The sequence below is a fragment of the Polyodon spathula genome, chromosome 14 (assembly GCF_017654505.1).
Source record: "Polyodon spathula isolate WHYD16114869_AA chromosome 14, ASM1765450v1, whole genome shotgun sequence".
In the NCBI taxonomy this organism is placed as follows: domain Eukaryota; kingdom Metazoa; phylum Chordata; class Actinopteri; order Acipenseriformes; family Polyodontidae; genus Polyodon; species Polyodon spathula.
The window spans coordinates 8,269,345-8,280,167 of record NC_054547.1 but is presented as its reverse complement, the minus strand read 5'-3'; the positions used below and the strand labels follow the sequence as shown (position 1 = coordinate 8,280,167).

Sequence of the window (10,823 nt, the reverse complement as noted above, 5' to 3'; positions counted from 1 at the left end):
ATTAAAAATGCTACCTAGATTGAAAAACAACTCTAAAAAACTGCTGATAAAGTTTGTTTTAAGTACTGTATTACACACAATAAATTCAGAAATGTTGTACACATTCTAAACTGAAAAACTATAGGCTCACTGAAAGGGGACTTTTTTAGTTTCCTGAATCTGCGGCCTTGGGCGATCTGTCCAATGTCATATCCTGACACATGGGGACCAGTGGGAACTGAATTAGTACTGTACAGCAAAACGTAAAAAAAAGCCAAGCGTTAGGTTGCATAGGTGTATGTTCTCTATGACAACTAGACTTCAATAATTGCAAAATGTAAACAATCCCATCAAATGGGGTATCGGGGTCTATTTAACCCCCTGTTAATTTACTGGTAAAAGTCGACCCACAAAATCCTCACCTTTGGATACGTAAAAAAAAAACAAAACCCTGCCTGTTCGACGTTTTAATCAAAAAATTTTACCGTACAAGACATGAACAACACTACAAACATATATAAACTATATTAACAAGTAGCACAATAATAATGGTACCTGTATAATTAACGCAACTAATAAAATAACTCTCTTTCTCTTGCTTTCTTCAAATGCTTTCAGAAAAGCTTGTACAGAAGAAAACTTTGTTTCTCGCTAAAACCAACCCATTTCAAATGCATGCCAAAACCTTTCCGGATTTCTTTCTTTCTCTCTTTCTCTTTTGTGTGTCTGATTTTGAGTTTAAAGGGGGTTGTATCTGTTATATTGCTATAGATGGTATGTCAGATTGCTTTTTATAAAGCGAGCTGAACTATCAGGAAATGAGCCGAGCAGGATTGCAATGTGCGGGGTTTTATTGAAAGAGTTTTCCTCTCCCTCTCTCGCTCGCTCGCTCACTCACTACCCCCCCCCCCCCCCCCCCCAAACTGATTTGAAGGCTCTGCCTGGGTGGTCTCCCTCGCTCTCCACTTTGGCGAGCTGTTGCTTAGCAGCTAATAATAGGAGATGTTTGCAAAGTAATTTGCCTCTTCCTTGGCCAATGAGAACCAGGGCACTTTTCCATCAAACCTCCCTTTTCAGGATTTGCAAAGGGGCTCCCTTCTTCAAATGTTACTGCAACAGGATCAGAAGCAGACCTAGAGGTCTGCATTAGTGTTTCCCAGGTTTTTAACTATATTTTACAAGCTATCTGGGCGAATGAAAACCAAAGGATCTGTAAGGATTTGGGCACATAATGTTGGGATGGAGTTGCAAGACTTTGGCTCAAGGAAAGAGTAGAAGATTTTCTCCAAACGTTGAACCCGTGGATGCGCCTTTTCCTTTTCTTGGATTATTGCTGATTTTGTTGAATTTCGCTGCGATTCTTCTTCCTCATTTTATTGTGTGCTCCGTTTTCTTGTTTGGACTATGGCCTCGGATCCCAGTATCCCAGGTGCCAGTATCTGTGGAGAATTACCCCCGAGTTATACGCGTTCTGCCCTGCCTGCAAATTCAGATCTGCTCCGGAGAACCAGTTATTGCCACGCTGCTTTCGCACTAAAACAGATTTCAAAGGTGAAAATCGAGTTTATTTACACATGCTTAAAAAATTTAAACAAAAGTTTTGTACATGGTAGCCCTATAAAATTTACATTTTGTATAGGTAAGCTGTAAAATGTTTTCAGGTATAAATGTTTAAAAATGTTAATTTAAAGAAGTGTATTTGCCATTGTGAACCCATGCGTTTGTCTTTATCTAATGTCCCTGCAACTTAATCTAGCGTGTAGCGATGTACATTTTAAAACTGTTAAGAAGTGCATTAAAGGATGTTGTGAAAAGTAAGTGTTATATTGCTTTACCTTCAAATATTGAGCTAAAGACACATGCTGAATGAAAAGAGCTATGTTCATTTATGTGTTCTGATTTCAGACAAAACTATTTGCTGTGTGGGTCGAACGTGGGTAATCTGAACCCGAAAGCTTTCATATATATATATATATATATATATATATATATATAGTATATATATATATGTGTGTGTGTGTGTGTGTGTGTGTGGTTCTTTTGTAAATGACATGTTCGGTTTGCGAAATGAATCTATAGGTTGTTATGCTTGTTTGAAGATGCGGTGGGTCCCCGAGAGGAGTTCACTGATTAAGTCTTATCTGACAGACCTATCAATGAACTGTTCGTGCGTTTGGAAAAGTGTCAGAATTAGGGGAAGAATTAATTACAGAAATGCAAATGAAACGTGCACAGATACAATAACACATAAGAGAGAAAAAAAGACTTTACATGTATTAAAAGGACTGTGTTATGCGTTTAACAAAGTCCTGAATAGAAACGAGTCGTTGTGAATCCAATGCGAAACATACAGCTGAAGACAAGCATTCATGACAAAATAGAGATTATGCATTTTTTCAAAGGGAAGTGGGTATAATTGGCAGTTGTGGGTTTGTTTTTATACCTGCTTAGTAGCCTACAGCGTAGAGCATTTACAGAAGATTTACACACCACGGATAAATGCATTCCGGATGATCAGAGCCTTAAAGAATATGGATGGATGCAAGACATTAGAAGCGCACGAGGGCTCAATTTTATGTTTCCAATAAACTGACGGGATATAATGACATTTGATTGTTAATAACATCTATTTCTCGAGCTGTTGTTTGCCACCCAACTCTTTTTGAGATCATAGTGTGGGCATTTTGTAGAGTGGGCAGAGAACGGAGACTAGAATTGAATAGGAATGAAACCTTTGAAACCGATGACATTACCTTCAGAGAGCTTTCCTATTCGCCACTTTTTCGAAGACTGTTTACTCCTCCACCGTAAAATAAATTATATATATTGTTACCTTTGGCCAATTAAGAATGCACAGACAATCCTAAAAATAAGCACACACTTCTTGAAATGGTATGCTGGCCAATAATGTCTGGGCAGACGCTACTGTAATACCAGCAATCAGCGAAGTTCTTCCCAAGTTGATTACGTCTTCATTTGCAGAAAATAAATGTCAATATATTGATACCTGAGAGATGGGCTGAGTTCATTCTGAACCCCTAGTAATGTGTATGTATGTGTGTGTGTGTGTTCCTTTATATTGCAGGGCAAGGCTGTTGGACAAAAAGCCCCGCTGTGGATTCGGGCGCGGTTCCAGGCCCTGCTCTTCTCACTGGGCTGTCAGATCCAGCGGCACTGTGGAAAGGTCCTCTTCATTGGACTTCTTGTATTCGGCGCTTTGGCGGTCGGATTGCGGGTTGCAGCAATTGAGACAGATATCGAGCAACTTTGGGTGGAAGGTGAGTAACAATAGCGCATAGTCTACTGTTGGGTTTTCAGAGAAGAGACGTTATCTGTTGCCAAACTGCACCATGTACCCTTAGAAGAATTGATTGCATTCTGTCTATTTAAGGGGAATGTCACCAATTTATCACGCATGAGTAAATGAATAGGATTCACGTTGCGATATCAGTGCTTAACAAGTTTAGAAAATAACTTTGTGCTTCTTTGTCTATTTGCAATCTTGCGATGTTTATGTGCAGTGGCATATTGCTACTTTGTACTTTGTGTTTGCTATTACAATATACCGACTGCTTTGAAAACAATATCAAGTTTATGTTTTGAACTATGCGAAGTGCTTTTTGTTTTTAAACTGCAAAATAAATAACAAAACTGGAATAATACTATATAGCAGCGATAGGCTATGTTGTGTCTCGTTGCGGCGGTGACTGAATTTAACTGTTTTTTTTTTTTGTTTGTTTGTTTGTTTGTTTTGTTTTTTCCCAGTTGTAACGTTCTCTCTTTGGCACTTAGGTTTCAGGTTCCGTATTTGTTTTTTGTTTTCTACGTTGCTTTTCTTCCTCAAATACTAGGGTGTGTTTTTCTCTTAGCACATTTGGGTCGTACGAAGATGGTGGGGTTTTATTTGGTCTTCACACTCTCGAATTCTTTCTAAGCCCCCCCAGGCTTTAGCTCTGCTGCAGCAGATGGGCTGTGTGATCGCATAGCCATCTTTCAGGCCCTGACCCTCCCCCCAAGCTCCCTGTGTGGTCTTAAACTATACTTGGATTCCATTCAAGAATAAAGCCCCACCACCCCCACCCCAAATAGCGATTGCCACTACTAAAGTTTACCCACCTGTTTCACACACACTTAGGGAGTCACGGCAGCTGTAAAATAAGAGGTTTCTTGTGTTTTCCTGTCAGTTTTATTTCTATTTTTAAGTGGTTTTGTTGAAAACTGCAAAGTTATATACAGCAGCTGTAATCTATCCTAAAGTTTAATGAACCAGTTGTTTCACTTCCTATGCCTTAATTTGCTGCGATTTGCCTTAATGCGAAACCAGTTTAGTTTACTGTAAACGTACAGAATAGTAGATTCGAACACAAAGGTAGAATAGGCTAATAGCTTTTTGGATTTAAAAAATACATAAATAAAAAACGTGGGTTTCTTAAAACTTAATGTAATATAAAACATCTATGGAATAATCTTTTAGTAATACAGAATATATTTTACAAGTCGCAGTAGATTTTTATCTGAAAATGTTTGCACTGTTTCAAGCTTCTGGAAGTAAACCTAAAATCGCCTGGTAAGATAAACTAACTGTAACAAAGCTGAAGGCAGCGCTTAATGTAATATGGCAAATGATTGCCTTAGAATGAAATCCCAATAGCTTAAAAAGGAGAATGCTGTGCCTTTAAGAGGCTGTGCCTCTTTCTAAAGTTTCTGTCTGTGTTGTTTCCCCCAATAGCCCATTGACAAAGCTGCTCTAAGTTGAATGGAGAGTAAGTGGTTTGATAACAAGGAGAGGCTAGTTCTCTCTCTCTCTCTCTCTCTCTCTCTCTCTCTCTCTCTCTGTCTCACACGCACACACACACACATAACAAGGACATAATGCAAAGGAAAAACAACTGCAATGAAATTGCGGTAAAGTGGTCTGTTCAACTGAAGTTTTTAACAGCACTGTAACACCTATTTTGACGTCAGTGCAAAGAATTTCCCGAGCATTTAACATACTTTAAAATCTTACTGTGCTACATTTGTTGAAATCGACCAATATGCATGCTAAGCTATATTTGGATTTTTGGAGTAGTTCTGCATGTGTGTGAGGATGTGGGACAGCAGTTCTTGAAAATGCAGCTGTGACTTCTGCAGTTTTAAAGAGGACATATGGCACCAAAACGTTTGTAGTTTATATTTTATATATTTGCTTGCTTCAACTGACTAGTAGTTTTGAACAGAACTGAGGTGTTTACGAGTAGGAAAGCATATTGATTGATTGGGTTGTTTTTCCCAATATAGTTTGATAGTACAGCTAAAGAGGTTCCCCTGGTCTGCTGTCCACTTTTTCCCCCTTTGGGGTTGATGTCTGGGCTTGCACCTCACATGCCCTTGAAGAAAGTGAATGCAACTGTGCTGCCTAAAAATAGATGGGATAGAGAAGAAAAAGGGAAAGAGAAATCACAGCCTATGTGAGTGAAAAGGCAGAGCGCACAGATAATAGGGCCCTGAGTGCATTGTTAGCAGGAAGAAAAGGGAATAATGGAGGGGGTGTTGGGTGTTGGGTGTTGGGGGGGTGGGGGGGCGGACAGGACAGGACAATCCAGTGAGGTGCACGTTTTAGATCTAGCCTGTTTGAGATTTGTAAGACTCACTCTTGCTCAATCTAAAAACTATTGAAACTACAAATAACTTTGAGTTTTTAAGGTGTCTTGAAGGTGCATATGGGAATAATAACAGTGCACTTTACTTTATAACTGCAGTTACAAAGCAGTTATTGTGATGTTAAATAACATTTTCTGAAATTAGGTGTCTGAATTTTATTAGCTGGACCCAATGCTTTACCCTAGTGCAGTTTGAAGATTTAAATGCATGTTGGGTTTGTTCTTATACAGTATGTTTCTGAACTGTATGTCAGTGTGAAAATACTGTACTTCCTTCAATCTAACTGATCCATGAAAAAATAGGGATTTTTACAAAATGCCAATCAAAAGAATGTACTAATGCTCAGCATTTCACATTCCAAGCTGTTGAATGTAGAAATATATAATATCAAATAAAAACCAATGCACATGCTTATCTTTTCTGATGGCCTGGATTTGTTCAGAATGGTCAGCATTGCTGTAGCCACTGTATTGACTTTTGAATTCTTTGTTGGGACTGTACTGCAGCTGTAGTTTTATGGATACGGTCCTACTAAGGTTAATATTGCAAATTACAGTAAGTTTCAATGTAACTAACGGCTGGGTCAATGTCAGCTGTTAAATTAATGCATCTACCAAAAAAAGAAAAATGCTTTTCAAGGTCTTTAAGGTCTGACAACAATCTTGTCAGTTTCAGTTTAAATCACATTCACTATGCTCAATGCAGAGGACTACATTAATAGTGTAAAGCTGCTGTTAAGGATGTGCGTGTATGTGGGTGTGTGAAATCCTATTACAAATTACAGTCAGTGGAATGCCCTGTTTATGATACCTCCCAAAATGGTTTATAGAGAGTTGTATGTAGTAAAAAAAAAAAAAAAGAAAGAAAGAAAACACAAGTGCCAGCGTGATTTGAAGGGTCCAGAGTACTCAAATAAGCAAGGCTTTCGAGGAAATTTTGAGTTATTTGCTTTCAGAGTGGTTATCTAAATAAAAATGCAAGATAAATGCAATAATTCACAAAAAAAAATACACAGTCTCCCAGTCTTGTGCTGGAACCAGAAAAAGAAAGCTCTATCAAGCATTATCGGTGAATTGCAAGCCGCCGGGCCTCAGCTACATAAATAAACAGTAACTACTGAGCCGCAGACCTCACGAATAGAAAGAATAAACAAGGCCAGAGTCAACCTGGGTCAGCAGAAAATGTTTACCCCCCCCCCCCCACCACCACCACCACCACCACCACCACACTCCTGAAAGCACCAATAATTCTGTTTTTAAAAACACTTTGTTCATGAATGCAATGTTCAGGGTTGAATTGACAGCATTATGGGACTAGAGTCTTCTGTTCATTCACAGTCTTGGCCAATGGGGATCAGTCCTGAACTCCATAACCTGTACTGGGCAGACTGAGCTATGGTGACACAAGCAGCATATTCTTGCTTGAACTGTGCTGATGCTGTGTGATGTTGGTATTAGGTCAATGTAAAAGTATCATGACTTTGTTTATGTTGATCTGTGTGAGGAAAACCTTGCAACTTAAGTAAGGGAATGATCAGATGAGAGTCTTTTCAAAATGTATCAGAATTTGCCCATGGTGATGATGTTTGCTGGTTGGGTCTTTAGGGCCCATCACGAGCCATGTGACCCCAAAAGCGAACCTGGATTTTAAACCTTTCCTGGAAATTATTTTGCTTGATAATTATCACTGCTTCAAATAAAGCAATACCAGTCTTTTTTTTAGTTTGTCTCTTTATCGCTGTATCCTATTTACACCATCAAAATAAAATGAAAAGAAAAAAAAGAACATTTTCTCGATGCTTGGAAAAAAAAATGGTCCCTGGGCTCAATAAATTTATTTCTGGTCTGAATGAAGCCAGCAATGTGGAAAAATTTTGCTTTTCACAACGGGATGAATGTATGTTTCAACCACACATTAAGCCGTATTAGCAGGCAGTGGAGTGCTTAATGCGACCATTTTTCACAGCAGCCAACAGTGGGGATGATTAGCATAATTAGTACAGGCAAGCCTATACATATGGAAATGGCAAGTGCCTAAATGCCAACACCAGTGGAAATTTATGTCAACCCTGACAGGAGTCTCAGGGCTGAATAGGTCCTACTCCTAACTGAATCTTTTTTTTTTTTGTGGCACTTCCTTAACCTTAACTAGTTTTAGAAATCGAGATTTAAGTTTATCTTAATTTAAGCTTAATTTTAGGTGGGTCTTCACAGTCTATGAATGGTAGGCCTCACGCAGGCACAAAATGAAAGACCTACTTAGGCTTTAAACCATGAAGTAGGCCTCAACAAACCCTCTTGGTAATTGAGTCTTTTTCTCCCCTCTCTCTCTCTCTCTCTCTCTCTCTCTCTCTCTCTTCTCTCTCTCTTTCTCTCTCAAAAACTCTCACACTCTCACACACAGACACACACACACACACACACACACACACAGACTTACTATAGCTAAGGTATGAAGCCAAACCCCCTATTTTTGCATAGTTTTATTTGGGAGGGAAGGCATGGTTCTTTGCTTTTGTTGTGAAAGTTTTCTTTATTTTTTCCTGTTTGTTGGGAAACATCTGAAAGACATTCAGGATGAATGACAAAAGCCTATATTCATTCTTTGGAGCCTAGGCTCTTTCTTTGCTGAGCTGAGGTGGAGCACCCATCTGCTACTAAATTCTACGAAAAAGGGGGGTTTGGTTGTTTAGGAAGGGGGGAGATTTATTTTTAAGAGGCTTTTTTTTTTTCGTGAAAAGAGACCAAATTTTCACTGCTAGGTTTTTCAACATGTTCCAGAAAATGTTGCAAGTGAGATCTCAGCACTTTAAGGGAAAAAAAGCAACAGAGGACAAGACATGTTTTTACAAGAGCTCGCTCCAAAGAACTGCATATGCCTGTTTTCCCAATACACCATCTCTTTTAATTTCTCTGTGTATTTTGTGGGAAGCTGGGGTGGCTGTGACAGGTAAAAATGCCTCTTTCAGTACACCACTCACCAGGACTTCCTCCAAAGCAGCATGGGTCCTTTCAATGGTTCCCTAATCCAGCTAATCTGGCCCACAACACTTTGAAGATGGCCTACCCCATGTTGTGACAAGCACTGGGCCAAGAAACTCAAATCACTTAGTTTAATTATATTATATTGTGGCTTTACATTAATTTAGCGTTTTACATTTTATGAAATATAATATGAATTATGTTTTACTCTCAGTGACTTTGGTAACCCTTGGCAGTAACCCTTACTGCAGTCCAGTACGGTTGAGTGATGTCACCCCACACTGCATTCTGTCTGCAGCAAGGATGTTGTGTCTTGTGCCATGCCCTGACACTGGTGCACTAAGGTTAGGTTGCAGCGATCGTGTAGAAAAGCCACTTTGATGCAGAGAAGAGTTCCATTGCTGCGACTGATTATCCAATATAGCCAGCCTTTAAATAATACTAACCCAAATGTACTGGACCATGGGTCCAAACTAATTAGCAGCAGAGAAAAATAACACGAAGGAAAAAGTAAACTTGCAGTTTGAGAAGTTTATGTCAGAAAGTTGCAACATTGTTTTAAATGGTACTGCTTTTGGAATTTGGGCAAACCTTGGAGATCTGGACAAGGACCATAATATCAGAACACTTGCATGAGGTACACATTTCAGAACCTCATGACAAAAATAACTTTTTCATGACACTCTAAGATAGTAAGAGTGGAAAGCTGTACTGTAGCTCTCTGGACCAGAGAGAGTGTTTAGGAGGGTGTGTGAGTGATATTGGAGCTGACAGAGTCCAGCAGCGGAGCTGACACCACAGCACAGGGGGCTGTAACTCTGTGGTTAATTACATGTCACATTTCATACAGCTTGCGGCCCCATCTTACTGGCCTGATATGCTAGCCATCCCCTGGGTGGGATTCCCCTCCCTCTTTAAATCTCCTGTGTCACTATCATTGTGTCTTGCTTGTCTGTTGTTTTTACAAGTAATTTTGTTTTTATAATGTATTTTATTCCTGGATGATCTAGAGTATTAAATTCTGTGGATTACTTTGTTGTTTACTTGCCTGTATTTTCTGCTATCATATATATATATACACATACAACATAGTGTGATGCATGCACACACCAGGGTACAAAGAAACAGCTGTACTCGACACACTAAAGAAAATGTCTCCCAACTTTAAAATTCAACAGCGGTCACATTCAACTTCTATTTACAGCTTCCTACATGCAGCCCTCACTCACCCATGTCTGGTAATTTGCTGCCTTTGTAGCATTAACAAAATTATTCCTTGTGCCTGGTTTTCAATGGGTTATAGAGGGAACCTGACATATTTTCCTCCAAGTTCTTTTTACTGTTTCGGTGCCTGTCCCTTTAAGTGCAAGGGCCTGTAACCACAGCTTGAGCAAGCAGCAGAGCTCCCATCTGGTGAGTGGCTGAGCAATTGCTGAGTGGCGGGGCCCTGGTCCCTGTCTGGGTGGTCCAGATGGGTGGAACGAGACACAAATAGCTATAATTTACTTCAGGAGCCCTATAATTACAGGGAGAGAGGTTGAAGCTCTGTTCCTGCAGATGCCCGTTTGCATTAAATGTGAACACAATGCCCAAAAGGAGAAGAAACACATACAACCACTTGCCCTGTAAAAAAAATTAATAAATAAAAAAGAAAACAACTCCTGGGTCTAAAATCCTAATCGGGCCCTGTATCATCAAACTAAACTATGCTTCTTTGAAACAGAACGTTCTGTGAATGGTCTCCTCTTCCCTTTATACTCACTTGTCTTTAAATCTGATACTGCTGTAGTTTTGTTACTAATTTTAAGCCCTGCTGTATGAGGGAAGTCAAGTTGGAAAGGGAAGCTTAGTTTCATAGGTATATTGCAGGGAGGCTCCACTACTTGGCACTTGAGTATGTGACAGAGTTCAGTAACCGAGAGAGATTGCTCTGGACCATTCTATCACGACATAACATGAAAAAAAAAAACTTGTGTAGTTACAGTAAATGTCATAGCCGCTCTGAAGCGGAGAGTGGTGTGTTTAATGTGCCTTTGGTGGCCATGTGGATTCTCTGCCTTGTCTTTTCATGATGGTCTCTCTTAATTAGAGTTAGACTCTGAGGCTTCCTCTAGTGCTTTGTATCTGCACACCAGCATAGCGTGAGAGGGGTACTGTGCTGGTAGAGTGACCATTTTCACATGATACACATCTGGTCAGGGCTGATTTGCAGGACTTTTA

The 10,823-nt window shown here is 39.6% G+C and overlaps 1 protein-coding gene across 1 annotated transcript in view; it reads left to right on the top strand.

Moving 5' to 3' along the window:
- Positions 1–1,015: 1,015 nt before the first annotated feature.
- The window catches only part of LOC121327287 (protein patched homolog 1-like), a 28,381-nt gene continuing 18,573 nt past the window's right edge, over positions 1,016–10,823 (top strand). The window contains exons 1-2 of the mRNA XM_041271229.1: positions 1,016–1,530; positions 3,065–3,257. Coding sequence (XP_041127163.1) covers positions 1,384–1,530; positions 3,065–3,257 — 340 coding nt within the window. The 5' untranslated portion in view covers positions 1,016–1,383. The remainder of the gene's footprint in view (positions 1,531–3,064; positions 3,258–10,823) is intronic.